General features: G+C 47.3%; 1 protein-coding gene across 5 annotated transcripts; it reads left to right on the top strand.

Annotated features, from left to right (window-relative positions):
- Positions 1–969: 969 nt before the first annotated feature.
- ece1 (endothelin converting enzyme 1) lies at positions 970–20,216 on the top strand. 5 transcript variants are annotated; one of them, XM_084704783.1, is made up of 19 exons: positions 970–1,115; positions 5,567–5,653; positions 7,905–8,043; positions 9,968–10,180; positions 10,464–10,588; positions 10,918–11,064; positions 11,588–11,653; positions 12,054–12,242; positions 12,545–12,687; positions 13,307–13,421; positions 15,670–15,780; positions 15,930–16,028; positions 16,451–16,528; positions 16,617–16,720; positions 17,164–17,274; positions 17,498–17,565; positions 17,782–17,972; positions 19,026–19,121; positions 19,289–20,216. In XM_084704783.1, exons 1-19 carry the CDS (start codon positions 1,113–1,115, stop codon positions 19,463–19,465), a joined length of 2,262 nt encoding a protein of 753 aa, XP_084560909.1. In that variant the 5' UTR covers positions 970–1,112; the 3' UTR covers positions 19,466–20,216. The 5 variants fall into 5 exon arrangements, with proteins under 5 accessions (XP_084560909.1, XP_084560910.1, XP_084560912.1 ...); XM_084704784.1 differs by lacking the exon at positions 970–1,115 and adding an exon at positions 3,342–3,418; XM_084704782.1 differs by lacking the exon at positions 970–1,115 and having other exon boundaries at positions 5,363–5,653.
- Positions 20,217–20,258: the final 42 nt, after the last annotated feature.

Below are 20,258 nucleotides of genomic sequence, written 5' to 3'. Positions count from 1 at the left end.
TAGCGGTCTGCTTCCTTGAACGGAGAGAAGCCTATAAATAATGATGCCACTATCACCGGCTTGTCTAGTTCGTGAGCGCCGCCTTTCGGTCTAGCCGGCAGCGACTTCACAAATTTCACCAGTTGAAATTGAACAGAAACAACGAATCCCTGCTCTTCACAAACGTATCAGCGATGTTGTACGTATCAGACTAAGTTACAATGATGTTGCTGAGAGAGAATTGTTATTAGGCTATACGTAGGCGCATTTGTATTAGGCCTATAATAGCTTACACACTTTATTCATCAGAAAGCCTATCTCTTTATTGTATAAAACAATAATCACAGACGGCTAGGTTAGGCAATGCAATTAGGCTAAAGGTTGGTAATTGATTTGCCACCAAACTTCATCTAATTTCTGATACTTTTTTCTTCTTTATCCTGTAGATGTCACTAGAAGCCAATGTCCGTCTGCCACCTAGGACTTTGTCCTCGTCCTGTGACCCACGTTTAATTTTTAACCCACGTTTTCATTTTTAATAATTTTGCAAAATGGTTGATGCATACATATAGCCTAGAACTTGAATGTAACTGATGATCTGAAACGAATGACATTTTCTGAACTGAAGTATGTAGTAACCTTAAGTCACTTTTTGTGGACGCTCAAGAGCCTCTTACAGTAAGTACAGGGACATTTTCCCCGAAACAAGTGGTGCCTTGCACAAGAACACAGCGTCATTTTCCACGACCAGGAGTCGAAACCGTAACCTTCTGATTAACAGCCCGACTCCCAAACCGCTCAGCTATCTGACTAAAGGTAAAATTGAGTTACGTTAGATAAAGTGGGGTGTTTCAGCCTCCACCGGCAGAGCACAAATCCTGTTGCAACTTTTTTTTTTGTAAATACGTCTATTCCTTTATTCCGATTGGCTAGCACAGTAAGGAATCCTCCCCTGTCGTCCTGCAATTGGTCCGAACTCGTTTTGATATATCTTCTTGGAAATTCAATATTTACAGTGACGTTCTCACGTTGTATGGTCACACTGAGCGAGTGAAGAGTTACACTCATTTGTAACGCAAACCAACTGTCCCCTAACGGCACTGGACAGTTTACAAACGGACATTGCTGACAACATGGTAAGAAGTGTATAGTTTATAATTTTTTCCTAAAAGTTATTTGAATCCACGATGTCATGTGAGTAAACGTATTCTTAGGCTGTGTTATTAACATGTTTTTTTTTGTTTACATGACAAGCGATGTGCCCAGACTGTAAGAGACCGTGGGCTAACTTTACATAATTTCCATTAGGTGTTTTTCTAATGATTAGGCTAAGTAGGCCTAGTATCACATTCACAATTTAAAAAGTTATTATTTAGACACATTTCCACACTTTTAGGATATGTAATGCTATTTTGAGAAGCAATTTGACCGGGTAAGTTTGTTAAGCCTTGTGTCAGATCGTAGTTTGCACAAGAGTTATTCATTGTCCAGATCAGATGCCGTGTTGAAGCGGGTTAAGCAGCAACAGACTATGGCTACATACGCACAAATGTAAACACGTTTCCAGACACTCCTTAAACCTAATTGGCATAGGCTACAGGTGATAAACAGTCCTATCAGGTTCCCACGTTAGCCCGCGGAGGAACACGACGCCTTATTCATTGTATAGATGTTTGTTGAGGTTGATTGAGGTTGTTGAGGTACTATTTTGTTTAGCCAATGATAGGTAATGGCTGACAATGATACGTTGTTGTTGTTTTGGATGTCAGCTTACTGCACCCATTTAAGACCTTTGACTGATAAAGAGCCAGAGGAGGGTTTGGTGTCTGTGACAAACTTTAGTGTAGGTCTTAAGTGTAGCTGGAATAATTCAATAGAAATTCAACCATAAGCTTAGCTTAATAATACTTTTCTAATCGTCAACACACAAAACACACTAAACCCAAAAGTTAACCTAATGCAACCTCAAAACCCTGCAGTCCTAAAGCAGTATTTAGTCTCAAGTCAGTCAAATCTGCCAGTTCAACATAGAAGAATGACATCACAAAGCCACACAAGCAAAACAAACAACTTCATTGTTGGATAATAACCATATTATAGCACCAAACACTAATTCAACCATGTTCTGTGTGGTACATGTGTCCATGATAAACCAGGGAGACAACCAAAGTGTGTTGCTTAACACTTGTCTCCTGTGCAACAGCCGGGCCAAGTCAATATCAGAGTGTTGGTCTGAATCAGAAGGGATTTTATGAATGTTTGCACAAACAAGGAATTTACGGTACTTTGGCAGGGAAGGAAGCGTAAAGAGGAAGGCATTATTACCACAGCCCTTTTAACATCATCAGTCATGGCTTGGAGGTCCGTGACCCTCAAGCAGTGTGGGAGAGGGGCTGGTGCTGGGGAGGCGAAGGGAGGGAAGGGATTGAGGTCTACACTGAAACCTGTGTTTTGTGTGACGGGGCTGACTGTCCGGCTGGTTGTGAAGACTAGGCCTAATCCCCTTGTCTCTCAGGCAGTGTTAGCATGGCTCTGTTTGTGTTAGTCAGCCCTGGAATCTAAAGAATGTGTCCAGGTCGATGGTATGTCTCTCTGCCAGGTGGACTAAAGGGTTAAGAGGGTTGGAAGACCCATGACGCTGGACAGGAAGTGGTCATCAGGGTAGGTGGAAGAGGAAGGCAATGGAACTCTTTACGCCACCATAGACCCTTACAGTTGCTCTTGAGAGGGAACTTCAGATCATTCCAGAGGTGCCACATTGCTGAGTTGCATTGTGAGTCATCAAAGGGGTTGACTGGACTAAGAGACAGGCCTTGTAATATCTGTTCCTGTTGAAAATTTCAAGTTAGACAACACACCCCAAAAAAAGCATATACAACCGGGGACATATTTGTTTACAATAGGCCATGAACATGAGTGAGAAGCAAAGTGCAAATAAGACAGAGAGTGAGAGAGAAGTAGAGAGTTTCAGCCAATGGGCCAACTCCTCTGTTATCGTATTTTGCCCTAGATGTTTTGGTCTCAGTGGGATTTTTGTCAAGCTGAAGGTCTGGCTCTTTATCTCACTCTCTGTCACTCGCTCTCTCTCTCTCATGCTCTCTCTGTCTCTCTATCTGTCTCTCTACTGTTGTTTTGCTCTACTTCTCCCTGATTTTCATTCAGTTGCGAGAAGAAACAACAAATACCGAACATAAAGGAAACAAATAACCTTCCTCACGCCCACACACCCAACACGCACACACACACACACACACGCACACACACACACGCTTATGGAATGCCTCTGGGCCGCAAATAATCATCTGGTTCGAAGGATCAGTAGCAAATTACTGATGCATGCTTGTGGTTTCCAGCCTGGCACAGAGGGCACAGTCTCAGTGGGGTCCAGGGAGCCAGGAATCCTGACCTCCAGCAGGGAGCCACCAGGGAGCCAGCAGCCGTGAGTAGCCCCAGGACAGACCTCCCTGGCCTGGCTGTAGAGCACGGACGAGGACCGTATTCTTCCAGGCTTCCAGGAAGGCCCTGCAGGCAGGATGGCAGAAAGAGTTATGGCAGCCATCCAAGGCTTGAAATCACAGATAGGATGTTGTGGAATGCCCATTTTATGACCTCACATGCTGGATTCCAGCCCCAACAAAGTAGTGCTGGGGCCCCCTTGGGGGGCAGGTTCCAGGCATGTCTGCCACCGGTGTGAGTCACGGTTGTTGACTAGTCTGGTTTACGTTAGTCACCAGCAGCTCAGCAGCGTGAAGGTGGTGTAGAATAGATGCGCCCAGGCAGCAACTTTACAGGGTGAGAGGTCTAAACAAACTCCAAGGCATATCAGCAGAAAGCCAGGTGTGTGTGTTCTTTGTCTCTCACTCTCATCACTATCTCGTTATTTCTAATTCACTTAGTCATTTACTGACTCATTCACTCTCCCAACGTTTCTCTTTTTCCCTCTCACTATATCTCTGTCCTTCTTTGTCTTTCTCTCTCTCTCTCTCTCTCTCTCTCTCTCTCTCTCTCTCTCTCTCTCTCTCTCTCTCTCTCTCTCTCTCTCTCTCTCTCTCTCTCTCTCTCTCTCTCTCTCTCTCTCTCTCTCTCTCTCTCTCTCTCTCTCTCTCTCTCTCTCTCTGCATCTGTCTCTCTCTCCCTGCCTCTCTCTGCCTGTCTCTGTCTGTCTCTGTCTGTCTCTGTCTGTTCTTCTCTGTGTCTGTCCACTTGCATTTGTATCTCCCTCTCTGTTTCTGTGTTTCTCTCTGTCTCTGACTCTCTTTCTCTGTTTGTCTCAGACTCTCTCTCATACACACACAATCTCTCTCTTTTTCTATGGCTCTAATCAATTCCCTCCTTGCGTGATAGTGAGGCTTGCCAGTGCAGCTATATTGTATCAGTGTGGAGTGGTGTGGATGCTGTCTCTGTTAATGAAGGGTCCTGTGGAGTTAAAGAGCCAGCAGACTCAGAGCTACCAGTTGGGTTTGGCGGTTTCTGTTTACTTCCCTTTCTGAGAAGAAGGTTGTGGAGGAGCCTGTGGTCTGGGTGTGGAGTGAAGACCCAGCCAGAATTTCTGTGGAGGTTCAGAGACCAAGAGAGAAGAGACGGAGAGAAAGAGAGAGAGGGGGGGGGGGAGAAATTGAAAGGGACCGAGGGATTATTACTAGATTTGTTTGGATTCTTTTCTGAGTTTTAAGAGCTCTTTTAATGCCTTTAACAGATTTAGACATGCTTAGCCAAAACAAGTCATACTGTTCTTAACTCATACCGTTAGCATAGGTAATGTCTTGTTTCAGTGACCATGGAGATCATTTCACAAAGTGCCTCTGGGTGAGAGGTTAGACAGAGCAAGAAACAATTGACTGTCATGCCTATCGGGTGACCGTAACCCAGGCAACAACTGAAAGCATGCAGGGTGGGTGGGGTTTGTTTCTAAAGCTCCGCCCTCGGCTCTAGTCTGGCCAATGGCAGGGAGGTTGGGCGTCAACCAACCAAATGAGGTTCCCTCCCGACGTCTAAATGAAACCACTCTGGAATGCATACACTTACTCACACACACACATACACACTCTTTCACACAACCTTACTCTGACATTCACATTAGTTGATCCAGTCATTGCTACTTCCTGTGTATTTTGCGAGTCCCTCTTCTTGTTTTATCCTCTGTATGAACCGAGTAGATTGGCTGTGAGATCCAGCGTTACGTTTCCTTGAGAAGTGCTACGCACGACGAGGGGAAGCCCTCTGGAGAGGGAGAAAAAAAATCACCTCACAAGGACTTCTCCAGGGAGGGATTTGACACCAGCCGGGGGAAGCAAGAGGAGGCGATGGGGGGTTGGTGAGAGGGGCTGGAGGGCAGTTGGGCCGGGAGAGAAGGTGTGGGGAGGGGTGGGGGTGTAGCAACACTGGTTTGGAGCTCAACTACTGGTCTGAAAAAGACGGGACTGCGAGAGTGGAGTTTGAGAAGCTGTTATTGATGGATTGCACTGTGGAAATCATTTCCAGGACTCTCAAAGACTGCTGAGGAACGCACACATACACAATCTCGCGGCGGCCTCTCCGAGGGAGCATGGAAGCATTGAGAGAGTCTTTTCTCCATTTAACCTTTCAGATGTCTTCGTATAAGAGAGCTACGTTGGACGAGGAGGAGTTAGTGGACTCCACCACCGATGAGATCTACCCCTCCGCGCCCATGCAGGTACACACACACACCTTTTTTGACTCACATACACTCCTCTGTCACGCACACACACGCGTCACGTCTGAGAGCCTCTACAAATTGTCACATGCCCAGTTGACTGTTACAATCTGTAATGTTTACAGTGTATAATGTTGTTATACACTTGCAATGTAGTTAGCAAAACTTCAGACTGCTGATCATTATTTCATACCCAAACACAATTGTTTTAAAGATAACATCCGTTTCTGTTAACTACATTGTTTTAACATAGTCAAACAGTTAAAACAATATCTGGATTCCATTGTTCCATTCCATCTACCTTTCTGACACAATTATTGGAATGTTTCATGACACAAAGCAGGCTAGCTTTCTGAAACATATTTCTTTGAACGTTTTGTGAAGCAAAGCAGGCAAGCTTTCTGAAACATTTATCTAAATGTTTCATGAAACAAAGCAGGCTAGCTTTTTGAAACAGATTTATCTAAATGTTCATGAAAAAAGGAAGGCTGGCTTTTTAGAAAGACACAAATGCGTGGCTGCTTCAAGCGGGGTAATCAGAAGCAGATCTTGTCCTGGGAAACGGATGGTTTTGGTGAGTGTCTGTCTTTAATATGCAGAAAAGAGCAGGCAAGCTGTTGTGACCAGAGACTTACTACTGGAACGGTATAATAATGGGTTCTGAACTTTAATGTGTTCTGTGTTAGATAGGCTAAGTGTATTTATTTAACAGATCCATACAGATTGTTTACAGATCCATGTCTGTTTAGATGTGTTTACTCTATTAACTCTATTAATCGACATAATAGATGCAATTTAGACACTTTATCCTATATACGTGTGTAATTAATAGTCCTGCAAAGAACAAATGCATTAGACATCAGTGTTTCCATGGTCCACCTCTGCCCAACCTGAGAACACTGTTCCTCTCTCTCCACCTCATTCTTTAGATAGTTTGGCCAACAATCTAACCAAAGTTTCCAGAAGTCTTAAAATTCAGAATTCTCATTTCGACTGTGGAGACCTGGCAGAAGTGAAGCACTCAGTTCTGCTGGAGAAATACAGATTAAGTCCAAACAGAGCTAACCCATCTGAGTTGAGGATTAGGATGTGGGCAAAGCCCTGGCACGAGAGATGCCCAGACTCACCCTGTTTGACTTCCTACCTCTCAGCTTAGCTAAATGAGTTAATGTGATTCTGGGCACAAAAGGCTTACAAATGGTTTAGTTAAAATCACACTGGGAGGTGGGAGGTTGGGCTAAATCCATATTACAAGGCTCAGTCACATTGTTTGATTCTTTGTGGCAAACATTTGAGTGCCAGTTTTCTTACGATTCAACAGTGGGCCACATCAGGCACATCTCAGAACATACCAGAACTTTGTATAGAGTGTACGGAGTTGTACAGAGTTAATGTTATCTCCCCTGTGGATGCCTTCCAGCTCAGTAATGCTGTTCAAGTGTGTGGATGGGCCATAGCAACGGTGTATCAACACTGAACAGCCATTTGGGTTTGTCTGTGACTCTTATCTGGGTCAGAGACACAATACAGTGTTATGGCAGCTTCGTGGTGTTGTCTAAAGGTTACTTAAGGTGAGCTGGGAGAGAGAAACAATGTATGGCCTCTATGGACAAGAGCTTCAAAAAGCCATTATCAACTGTAACCAAATCTGGGTACAAACCTATTGTGTGTCTGTTTCACTATTGTCAGGACGAACTCTGCACACTTGATATGTAGCTTGAATCACATATTAGCACCCACAGTGAAGGATACAAAGGGAAGGATTTACATGCTCTGGTTGTGCACTAAACGTGTGTTTTTTATATTCAAATGGACCTCTCTGTCTCTCTTCCTTTCTCTCTGTTTTTCTCTTTGTGTCTCTCTATGTGTGTCTCTATCTCTATGTCTCCCTGTCTCTCTCTCTGTCTCTCTCTCTGTGTCTCTCTCTCTCTTTGTCTCTCTCTGTGTCTCTCTTTATCTGTCTCTCTGTCCGTCTGTATCTTTCTGTCTATCTGTTGTTCTCTATCTCTCTGCCTCTGTCCCTCTATCTCCCTCTGTCTCTCTGTTTCTGTTTGTCTTCGACTCTCTCCCTTTCTCTGTTTCTCCCTGACTCTCCCTCTTTCACCCTCACTCTCTGAATCTGTGTCTTTATCTCTCTCTCTCTCTCTCTCTCTCTCTCTCTCTCTCTCTCTCTCTCTCTCTCTCTCTCTCTCTCTCTCTCTCTCTCTCTCTCTCTCTCCCGTCTCTCTCTCTCTGTCTCTCTGTCTTCCAGGTAAGCTTGAGGCATGGCCGTGGCCTTAGCTGTTGGGTGGAGAAGCGCAGGACAGAGAAGATGTTGCTGGTGCTGGTGTGTGCCCTCTCCGTGGCCCTGTTCTCCTCCCTCATCACCGCGGGCGTCTTCTACAAACAGAGTGAGGCAGGACCCTCTGAACTTTGACCCCGCCGCATCACAACGCCATAGTTGCTCTTCTCTAGCTGTGTAGTGAGAGCCCAGCCTTCCCTCGACACACCTCGGAGAACTCGCCTATGTTTACGTCTGTCTGTCAGAGGCTTCGATCCATAGTGACGCACAAATAGTGTATAGTGAGAACAGCAGACAAGTCAGATCAAGTCCCAAAAGGGCACAGTTCTGACAGTATTACAGCAGTAGGCATCATGGAATGGTTGCTCTTTTTTCTTTAGTCCCAGTAAAGCAACAATAACATCTTCTCTACAAGGCCTCGCAAAACAACTATGCCACGGCCCTATCATTCTGACCGTGATTATAACCTCAGTTGTGAAGAAAAAGGTCCAACATTCGGCCATTATTACCTTTTTAATGGGGAGCAAGCAGAACAGGAATGAGCTTCTATGCTATGGGACCATTATATAAAGTGGGGGTTGAGTTACATTTGATCCTCTGCTACTGGTTATTTAAAAGAGGAGGTTAGGTCCGAGAGACTAATACATGGGAACACAGAGATTATCGACCCAGACTGCTACCTCCAGCGTTTCTCTGTCTGGGTTCATTTCCTTGATTCATTTGCAGAGGGAAACAAAATGCCACTTCCTGCCATTCAGCTTTGTTTGTCTGCAGGCCCTCGTGACACTGCGTCATGCTTCACAAGAAGCAGCTTTCAGTCAACTCTCTTCCACTCTAGTCTCCCGCGTTCGCGCCGTCATTTCCAGTGTTCCCATGCCAGCATTTCATCCTTTGGTTGTTGCCCTTGTTCTGGGCAGAGGAGTTGCTTAAGATTTTGTGTTATTGCAAGTCTTGTCAGGGTATGCTTGTCTGGGTGGGAAATACCAACAAATCCTCAGGTAATTACAATTTTTGGGCTGTCATTTTCCAAATTTAGTTGTATTTTACGTAATACCCTGACAAGACCAGACCCTGTTCCTCATCACAATCCTTCTCTAACCCACTCAAGCGTTGAAGCCTCCTCCATGTGGAGATTTACAAAGTTCCGGCACTTGAACTGACATCCCTCCACTTACCCCCGACACATGCGGCCATTACCACCCAGGTACACTCACACAGAACTAGATGGAGAACGTTCCAGAAGGACCATGAGTTCGGGCCATGAGTTTTTGGCTGTATTCGCTCACAAAAAACAGAGAGACTCTCCAAATGGGCCTGCTTAGGACAAACTTTCTGTCAATTTTTCTGGAACTAGACTATATCTGGAACTCATTTAGGAATGAGATTTAGGAATTATCTCCCTCTGAGGTATTACCCTGGCCTTACCTTCAGAGATTGATGCATTCCAGGCACTGGAAAACCAACTGCAGGTGTTTGGATGTCCTATGCAAACATACTTGTGGGTTATTAATTGTGTTTGTGCTGAAACGTCTCCTGTGATAAGCGAGAGACTAAATGTTGAGGCTGGTATGAAAGCCAGTTATGAAGACCTAGGTTTCTGTGAGGTTCTGTGGTGGAGAGATGCCACCACAGATGTTTGATGTGTTTTATCGTACAGTGTGTGATGTGTGTGTGGTAGTCAGGCCATGAGGAGAGTAGTCATGCAATGTTAGCTTCCTGTTGGCTGAGATCAGCTATTGTCTGGGACCTTTGGAGAGCTGAACTCTGACCTTTGGAACAGTGCCTTGCAGGCTTTCCCAGTCAGACCTCCCTTAAGAAACAGAAACGGAAAATGTACTCCGCCACCCGCATTATAAGCCAATCAAGTTTACATAGTATACATGCTCTAGATGAGTATAGAGTTTATCAGTAAATAGAATATACTTATCTAACTCTAACCATAGCCCTTGACACTGAAGGTCGTTCCCCACAGTTTGAACCTGTCCTTTCCTAACATGACCCTTGACCCCCCCCTCCTGTGTCTGAACCTGCAGCCCACCCTGGCCTGTGTCTAACGGAGCCATGCGTGACGGTGGCGAGTACCGTCATGGGGGCGCTGGACCGCTCCGTGGACCCCTGTCATGACTTCTACAACTTTGCGTGCGGGGGCTGGGTGAAGAACAACCCGCTGCCTGAGGGGAAGTCTCGCTGGGGGCCCTTCAGCAACCTGTGGGAGCACAACATGGCTGTCATGAAGCATCTACTGGGTGAGGCAGCTGTCGCTAGGCCACACCTTAACACTGAGCTTGATAGATGGGCTTGCTGGCTGGTTGACTAGCTGGCTGGCTGGTTAACTAGCTGGCTGGCTGACTGGTTTGCTGGTTGACTGGCTGGCTATCCGTCTGGCTGACTGGCCGACTGTCCGTCTGACAAATTGGGATAAACGCTGCTACATACTCTAAGCTGCACATTTCTTCTGGAGTTAATAGCCACGGTTTGCTGCCTGTGTTTTGGGAGAGACATCAGCATACGTGTGCCTTGTTCCTCCAGAGAACACCACCGTGAAGGGTCTGAGCACAGCGGAGGAGAAGGCCCAGCGCTACTACCAGGCCTGTATGAGCGAGGCCAGGATCGAGTCGCTGGGTGGCCAGCCTCTACAGGACCTCATCAATCAGGTGGGCTCAGGCCTACTGCCGGCTGGCAGACGGCTTGTCGTAGACACGTAGATGGGATATTCTTAGCATTCTCGGGATGGAGTGGTGGGGGGGGTGGGACTGATAGAGATGGAGGGAGAGTAAGGCAGGGAGGAGGCTACTAGATACGAAGGGAGGCCAATAGAGATTGAGGGAGAGTGATGGAGGCAGATAGAGAAGGAAATAGGGTGAAGGAGAGAGGGAGGGTGAGGGAGTGAGGGAGTGATAGAGGAGTAACGTAGGGGGCGTAATAGAATACTAGAGTGTGGTCTTCATTGGTAACCGTGTGACCCCCCTGGTGTTCCCCCCAGACAGGTGGCTGGGCCCTGACCAGTCAATGGCACAAGGATAACTTCCAGGAGGTTCTCCGGAAGGTGTCCGCAAACTACCGCACCTCGCCCTTCTTCACGGTCTTCGTCAGTACCGACTCCAAGAGCTCCAACAGCAACATCATTCAGGTCAGAATTGGTTTTCACAGCACCTTGTTTCTTTATAAGGTGGCATCATGGAACATGAACCTACCAATGAGAAGACACCATGTACCTGCTGAGGGGGTGCAGACAGCATGTGCTGGTAGCTGACGTGTGGATACTACGTGACTAGTAAATACAGACCGTTCCTTGATTCTGACCACTGAAACACTGTTAGAGTAGTGCACTTGTGATCATCTTCTGTACTTTCCTGCTGTGCTATTTGACTTAAGTTGCATCGCTTTGGATGAAAGCTCCTGCTAAATGAATCACATATATACATGTATGTACTTCTCAGTCTCTGGAGGAGGGGATGAGTTTTCCGGGGAGTTTTTCCTCGTCTTCTTTTCGGGTTTTAGGTTGGTTTAGGTGCGGCTCTATGATTATATGTGAACCCCACTGTGACAATGCTTGTGAAAAGGGCTATGTAAATAACACTCGACTGGATTTGAAATGTTAGTGTGTAGAGACAGGGTGTGACCTGGTGGTCATGTGTTCTTCTCAACGGCAGGTGGATCAGTCTGGGCTGGGGCTACCTTCCAGGGACTACTACCTCAACAAGACAGCTAATCAAAAGGTAGGACACTGAGGCTGCTGCAGTTTTGGCTTACATGGATTGGACAACGAGGTTTGGCCAGACCCAGGCCCAAGGCTCCGGGATAGAACATCAAATCGGAGTATTAAATGGCGTGCTGTTGACACAACGAAACCGGAGCGGTTCTTTGTTTTGTTTAGAGACTAGAAATATCCATGGGCGCTTAACAACAAACCCCCACTTGGCCAGAAAATTAAGAAATAATATATAGATAGCACACGGCTAGCCCCTGCAGCTGGAAGTGTTTGTGTACTGTAGCGTTCAGTATTTTCCAAGCACACACAGTATTGTTTGTCTAATTGAACTGTGCGTGTTCCTTCTCTGCCTTCCTGCCTGGCTGGTTGCCTGGCTGGTTGCCTGGCTGGCTGGCTGGTCTCTGCAGTACCTGAGTGCCTACCTGGACTTCTTGGTAGAACTGGGGGTCCTTTTGGGGGGCTCTGAGGAGACGTCGCGGTCGTTGATGCAGGAGATCGTGGACTTTGAGACCAGCCTGGCTAACATCACTGTTCCTCAGGAGGAGAGGAGGGATGAAGAGCTCATCTACCACAAGATGCAGGCCAAGGAGCTGGCGGTAAGCTGAATCAGGAGAATGGCTGGCTGGCCTGTTTGCTGGCTGGCTGGATGACTGGCCTGTTTGCTGGCTGGATGACAGGCCTGTTGGCTGACTGGCTGGCTAGCAGGTTAGCAGGCTGGCTGGTCTGTTTGACAGATATAAAGATTACTAGCTACAGTACATATCTAGTCAGTTACAACTGTCTCAGGTTCAACTCTGATCAGCCTCACATCTGGTGTGGCTGTGTTTGTGCCACACGTCTTACACGGCTGTGCATGTCGTTTGTTGGTGTGTTTGTGTGTGTGCGTGTGTGTGTTCAGACTCTGGCACCCGCTGTGGACTGGATGCCCTACCTGACAGACGTGTTTTCCCCTGTCGTCCTCAACGACTCGGAGCCCGTGGTGGTGTATGCCAGGGAGTATCTCCAGAAGGTGTCCGACCTCATCCTCATCACCAACAAGAGGTCAGACACTCACAACGCTCCGGTCCTCCTGAACAACTATCTCCATGACAACCGAGGGTCTCACCCTCCCAGTCAGTTACAGAGAGTTTCTGAAAATGAACACAATTCAGATTCTATTGAAAATAGGCCAAACAACTCTTTTGGGAGTTAAATGCGTGTGGGTAGTACTTTTGGCCCCTTGTGGTTAAAAATATTTGAATCTTTTTGTGACATAGGACCTTTTGGGGAACTCCAACGTACTTCAGGGAGTGGTTGTGGGTGATTCATTGGCCAAGTTCCTGTTTCACTTTGAGAATTTGGCAAAAGTAAAAAAAAAATCCCCTAACCACAACATTTCACGAGAAAGCATTTTCTGAAAATATGTCAGGGTCGGCCAAGGCTGAAATTGGGTGTGTAGCAACTCTTTAACCGCTTATTGTGTTTACCTATGTTTTATTGATACATATTAGCACACATTAGCACAGAATACATTTATATCAAATCTGATGTGTGAACTTGTCTTACCGACTGAGTAATTACTCTTAAACAACATATTGTGTTTTATGTATTCATTTGTCTTGCATCTAAAATGTGTGAACTTGCCAGGCGGTATTTTCACCTGACCCTTCTCCCTGTGCAGCCTCCTCAACAACTACATGATGATGAAGGTGGTGAGGAAGATGGTGTCCATCTTGGACCAGCGCTTCCAGGATGCCGAGCAGCGCTTCTTTGAGGTCATGTACGGTACCAAGAAGGTGAGACAAGGACGGCGCCATCCCGTCCAGTCGTAATCAGGCCAAACTAGCAGGGGGCCAATAAGATACAAGCAAGGGTGCTTCACAGATCATCCATAAGAGGAGGAGCCGCTCTTTCAGCTTCGGTGGATTTGCATATAGCGCTGATAAAAGGTCATTGGCGCCTGTACTTTACACTCAAAGTGACTGTAAAGTACATTGTCAAGTTATAAAACAACGTGTACTGTCTAGTCCAGGGCATGGAGGGTGAATGTAGTGAGACAGATCTGACAGTGAAGACACTGATAGCCAGGCTCACTACCACCACTAGGCTGGTGTTAAAGAGAGCAGAGTCTGGCTGTTGTGCTGATCCTAGCTCTTATCTAAGCTGGATCCTGTTCCTCTGCCTTGTTTTTCACTGGGGTCAAACTGTAATAACATACCAAGGAAGGAGCTGTGGCTTGGATAGCCTGTGTGTGTGTGTGTGTGTGTGTGTGTGTATGTATGTTTGTGTATGCCTGTTTGGCTGTGTGAGTTGTATGTGTGTGTGTTCTCCAGACCCTCCTAGCTTCCACATCCAGTACCCGTCCATCTCTGTTGTCTTTTCTTTATCTGTCCCTGCTTCCTCTCTGCCCCCCCCCCCTCCCCGCCCCATCCTGTCTTCAACCCACACCCTCTGGCGTCTGCCTCCCTCCCTCCCCCAGCATGCTCTCAGCTTGGGGACTGGATCTCCACAGTAAGGGAAAGAGGGCCTGTGAAAGCGAGAGGGTGGGTGGGTGGGAGAGGAGTCCTGTTGTTGCCCATCTCTGGGGGTCTCACAAAAACAACAGTCAGCCCTTTGGAAAGGAACACCATCTCTCACGCACACACACACACACACACTCAGACAGGCGCACACACACTGACACGCACACTCACAGACACACACAGACACACACACACAGACACACAGAAGACAGACACACAGACACACACACAGACAAACTCAGAGACACACAGACACACACACACACACACACACACACACACACACACACGTAGACAGACACACACACAGACAAACTCAGAGACACACAGACACACACACACACAGACACATAGACAGACACACAGACACACACACAAACACACTCAGAGACACACACAGACACACACTCACACACACTCAGACACACACACACACACACACACCGAGACGGAGCATCTGTGTCTCCAAGGCAGAGTCAGAAGGTCATGGGTTTCTTAAAGACGAAGAGAACAGACAAGCAGGGGTCTTGTCTCCGGGCAAAGTTTTCATGCTGATTTGCCAAACATCAAGACGAACAGGGTGTCCTACACGTTTGGGAGAATAAGATGAAACTTCACACCATGACATTATGATGCAGACTTTCCTTCCCTGCAGCTAGTCTGTCACACAGCCTCACTGGTTAAGGATGGTCATGATTAATGGGGGTTCTCATAGTGGTTTAATAGTGGTTCTAAAAGTAGTTTGGATGCTATTTCTAATGGAAGATCTAAAAGTAGTTGTGACGGTGGTTTGGTGGTTCTAAAAGCTGTTCTAATGATGGTTCTGGTATTGGTTCTGGTGGTGATTCTGATGGTAGATCTGGAATATATGATGTTTTTTACTGCAAGAATTTTACCTTGTTACTGCTGTTAATTACCTCTGAAACTGTATCACGTGCTGTGAGCTCAGACCCTAGGTCAGGGACTGGCTAGGTCAGTCCTGTATTTATTGCCTGTCTTCCTCAGAGCACTAAGGGGTCACCTAGCTGACCTTGTGCCACATGACATATAATGTAGTGTTCCCCTCTCTCTCTCTCTCTCTCTCTCTCTCTCTCTCTCTCTCTCTCTCTCTCTCTCTCTCTCTCTCTCCCTCTCTCTCTCTCTGTCTCACGCTCCCTCCCTTTCTTTTTCCAATAGAATGGAATTATCTGACCTTCAAGCCTCAGAGAGACTTTGCAAAGCCACAACCCTCTCTTGTCTGCTTGTTTCTCTGACACCGTATGGTTCATTTCCTTCTCACTTTGCGGTCCTTTCTCTGGCTCTGCACAGTAACACTTCTCAGGCTCCTATTTCTCAGACTCTGCGTACTGATTGTATCTGTCAGTAGAGTTCTCTCACCTCTCAGTGGGATGAAAAGCAGTATTCAATCGTGTTCTAATCCACAGTTCCTAGTGTGTGGTTGTTGTTGATGGTGTGGTTGTTGAAGAGACGCATTTTCCCCTCAAGTTCCTAATGTGTGTGTGCGCGTGTGTTGCTGTTGCAGAGCTGCACCCCTCGCTGGAAGCTGTGTGTCAGTGATACCGACAGTGCTCTGGGCTTCGCTCTGGGGGCCTTGTTTGTCAAATCCACCTTCGCAGAGGACAGCAAGGCCATTGTAAGTGCCACACAGATATACTATGATAGAACTGTCTTTTCTATTTGTATAACATAACCCTGGGTGTGAATTGTACTGATAAGCCTGTGTGTGTCCTTCGTACGTGTGTGTGTGTCCTTTGTACGTGTGTGTGTGTGTGTGTGTGTCAGGCAGAAAACATGGTCTCAGAAATCAAGTGGGCGTTTGAGGACAGTCTGAAGTACGTCAGCTGGATGGACCCGGAGACTAAAAAAGCAGCCAAAGAGAAGGTGAGAGACTTGCTATGAATGCCATGGCCTCAATGTTTACATGGCTGTGGTTAATCTCAATAGCCCACAGTTCCTTCACAACTGGGACGTCAAACCCCATTACTGTCTGTCTCTGCTACATTAATCTTGTTGATAAAAGCTTGATACAAACAATATGATATATAATATCATCCAAGCTATCTTGTAGCTATCTTCTCAAAACAATGACATTTGTACTATATAAACATGTCCCCCAGTGTCATGAGAATGATTGCATGTTAGTAGCATAGGGAATGCAATTAGGGTGTAGAAATGTTAACTATTTCAGAAGAGGTTGTCAGATACAGGAAATAGCCGACCGGTTCATTTGCTATAACCCTTTAGTGCCACCTGGTGTCGGAAATGACATTCTGTTCCCTTTCACCTCTTGTGTTCCCTCACAGGCTGATGCCATTTACAACATGGTCGGATACCCAAAGTTCATAATGGACGCCAAGGAGCTGGACAAAGTGTTCAATGATGTAGGTAAATTAGGTGGATAACCTGTTGTTGAAAATGCGTGCTTCTGCACTGTTACCTGTCATCTGACTTTGTGTCTCTCTCCCTCAGTTCGAGGTGGTGTCAGATCTGTATTTCCAGAATGTCATGCAGTACTACAACTTCTCAGCCAGAGTGACAGCTGACCAGCTAAGGAAAACTCCCAACAGAGACCAGTGAGTTACTGAAACCCTCCCTCTGTCCATCCATCCCTCCCTCCCTCTCCCTCAGCCTCCCTAATTCCTTCCCCCCCTTCCTCCTTCACCCATCCCTCCCTTTTTTCATTGTCTCTCTCTCTCTGGAGAAAACTTCAGCTGCCTTGATGAAGATTGTTGCTGACTCAACAAAACACTGCCGGCATCCTGGGCCGTTCCCCAGCAGCCCACTTCCTCCATTTGAATTGATCCCTGTTTCTCTCTGGGCTTAGCCAGGGATATTTTCTAGTCAGGGTTCTCCGTGTGTCTGACTGAACTGGGAAATGTTCTGTTCAAGGTTCTCCTGTGTGTCTAAATGGACTGGAGAACAGCCCTTGTCCTGCTCTCACCCGGTTCTCCTTCTGACCCCCTCCTCCCTGTCCTTTCTGACCGCTGTTATCCCTTGTTGACTTCCTTTCGTGCAGGTGGAGCATGACCCCGCCCACGGTGAACGCTTACTACAACCCCACCAAGAATGAGATGGTTCTGCCTGCAGGGATCCTCCAGGCTCCCTTCTACAGCCGTGCGTGGCCCAAGTAAGTCCCCTCCTCCACTGACCTGACATATACCAGCATCCCAACACTCTAATGTTGCCAGTGGTATTTACAGTGGAAGAAAGAGTTGAGTGCAAAGACAAGACCTAACACAACAGCTGTGCAAGCACAACTGGTAGTTAACTGGTGTCGTTATCTAGACAGTCGCATTTGTTCCGAAACCTCTTCATAGCTGTAATGTTCCCCCTTAAATCTTGTCCCCCAGAGCCCTGAACTTTGGGGGGATTGGCGTTGTCATGGGTCACGAGCTGACCCACGCCTTTGACGACCAAGGTAAATATTCTGGATTTATTCGATACAAGAGACATACGAAGAGACATGCACCTATTCTGGCGGGGGACAAGATACTCATTTCAAACTGTCTTGAGTAGCTGAGGTGATTTGAGTGTCTCTCTGCCCAGCACAACATCCCCCCCCCCCCAGCACCCCAACCCCAAGCCCTAGTTTAGGTGTTGCAGATGAGAGATGACACTCTGTTGGATGTGACAGGGAGGGAGTACGACAAGGACGGGAACCTGCGCTCTTGGTGGAAGAACTCGTCTGTGGAGGCCTTCAAGCAGCAGACTCAGTGCATGGTGGAGCAGTACAGCAACTACAGCATCAACAAGGAACCGCTCAACGGCAAACACACCCTGGGGGAAAACATCGCCGATAACGGAGGGCTGAAGGCTGCCTACAAGGTCCGTGCCAGTCCCACCCAACACAACTTTTATTTAGATCAAAATGCATTTATTTCGCCTTTTGGACTTACATCCACAGGGATACACAGCACGGGGTGCGTTTGAACCTGTGACCTTTTGGTCTGCGGCGAAACACTCTGCAGAAACACAAACAACCTCCCCCCCTTTAGGTTATATTAGACAGCATACTTCCCAGCCAAGTAATGCAGGGCCATAGGGTGTGTCTAGCACACTGTGTGCTGCGTTCATGCCCAGTTCATGCCATTCATGGTGTGAAATATTTTCCCCAAACGTATTGACAAGCCCCCTGAAGGTAAGCAGATAGACACAGTGTTCTTTCGATGGCTTAAACCCCACCTGAGGTAAAACCGTGTTTCTCGATCTGCTTGTCGCTGCTTGTTTCCCATGCCCTGGGTTTGGGTTATGGTGGGTCACGCCTGTAATCTTCAGTGGAAAAAGAAGGGCGGCCTACCTCTCTGGAAACGCAACAGGTGTCAGCGAGGGGGCCGTCAGCGAGGGGGTCGTCAGCGAGGGGGTCGTCAGCGAGGGGGCCGTCAGCGAGGGGGCCCGTCAGCGAGGGAAAAAGTCATAGGTTACGGAGCAGATGAGCAGAGTATGTGGGGAGGAAGGGGACCTAAGTGGACCCCGGGTGGTGGACGGGGGGAGAGAAGGAGATAAAGGCAGTGGAGAGGGAGAAAAGAGAGGCTCGCCTGGGTCGCTCCATGAGGAGAGGTGCGGGGGGAGGAGCTCTGTGAGGAGAGGGGCGGGTGAGGAGCTCTGTGAGGAGAGGGGCGGGGGGAGGAGCTCTGTGAGGAGAGGGGCGGGGGGAGGAGCTCTGTGAGGAGAGGGGCGGGGGGAAGAGCTCTGTGAGGAGAGGGGCGGGGGGAGGAGCTCTGTGAGGAGAGGGGCGGGGGAGGAGCTCTGTGAGGAGAGGGGCGGGGGGAGGAGCTGCATGAGGAGAGGGGGGGGGGGGAGGAGCTCCGTGAGGAGAGGGGCGGGGGGAGGAGGAGGAGGATGATGGTGTGTGTAACGAGAGGCTGTGTCACTGTGAAGGCTTACGTGAACTGGATTGAGAAGAATGGCGAGGAGCCCACACTGCCAGCTCTGGGGATGACCAACCAGCAGCTTTTCTTCATCGGGTTCGCTCAGGTTTGTAGTTCCGGCAGCCTCAGCGGCTTAATATGCCCTTTTCTGACTGGCCAATTTCCCCATGTTTACCTCCCCCCCCTCCCTGTTCTGATGCTTGCTTGTCTGAACACCCTGCTGTGACTTGTCTTCTGGTGGTCACCTGGTCTGCTTCTGCCTGGTTTGTGCAGGTGTGGTGCTCCGTCCGCACTCCGGAGAGTTCCCACGAAGGGGTCATCACAGATCCACACAGTCCGTCCAGGTTCCGGGTCATCGGCACCGTCTCCAATTCGCACGAGTTCTCCAAGCATTTCGGCTGCAAAGCCAACACCCCCATGAACCCCCAACACAAGTGTGAGCTCTGGTGATAGCCTGCTCTTAGCTGGACTGACTGGTCTGGTTGGTGGTAGATTGGGACCTTCAGTATATGGACCTTTTATGCACAGGTATATGAAAGTTAGCCTGGAAGTTAAACCTGGCGTAGTATCCCGAGAAGGAGAGCTCTGGTCTCCAAACCACTGAAACGCAAACCGATCCCTCTCAGGTTCCAAACCACAACACCCTGTGCCTTGTGTGGACTGAAGTTGGACTTTAAGACCCCCACACACACACTCATCCTGACTCCTGTCACTGTGACAAAGAGTTTTAGAAACCAGCCTTTGTTACTTAACAGGAGTGGAGGACACATTTCTATAGGATCAAATGAGGGAGGGATGATTTTGACACTGGAAACCAAAAGAATGGTTGTAAAAGAAAAAAAGGGAAAGATATTTTGTATTTTGTTCAATAATATTTTGCGACAAAAGATTTAGCTTAATATGCTTATATTTTCTTACGGAAAGTGATATTTATTTTCTGTATTTTTTGTTTGTTTTTTTGGGGTATCGTACATTTTTGTGAATTATATTATATATTCCATCATCATCCGTTTTTATGACAAATGATCCTTAAGCTATACATACTATTGCAGCCTGTCTGTCTGAAACCATGTTCCCGGCATATATTCTGCAAATTGTTTTTAGTCCACCAATAATAACATCCTGTAAACTGTGGTAAATAAACGTTCAATCTTTGGGTGAGAAAGGGAACCACCTGAAACCCTTCAAAGCCAAATAATTATTCTGGCACTCTTCAATAATTATTCAGCTATTAAGGCTAATG

The sequence above is a fragment of the Hypomesus nipponensis genome, chromosome 9 (assembly GCF_054491055.1).
Source record: "Hypomesus nipponensis isolate SF chromosome 9, ASM5449105v1, whole genome shotgun sequence".
Taxonomy (NCBI): Eukaryota; Metazoa; Chordata; class Actinopteri; order Osmeriformes; family Osmeridae; genus Hypomesus; species Hypomesus nipponensis.
Note: the sequence above shows the minus strand (reverse complement) of the source record. Positions and strands in the feature narration are given on the sequence as shown.

What these genes read in the sequence shown, in the direction of transcription:
- ece1 (XM_084704782.1), top strand. Translation starts at nt 5,525, where the DNA reads ATGGAAGCATTGAGAGAGTCTTTTCTCCATTTAACCTTTCAGATGTCT. An exon ending in TCATGTACGGTACCAAGAAG is followed by an intron (nt 13,422 to 15,669) that starts GTGAGACAAGGA and finishes TTGCTGTTGCAG; the next exon opens with AGCTGCACCCCTCGCTGGAA. An exon ending in GGCTGAAGGCTGCCTACAAG is followed by an intron (nt 17,973 to 19,025) that starts GTCCGTGCCAGT and finishes GTCACTGTGAAG; the next exon opens with GCTTACGTGAACTGGATTGA.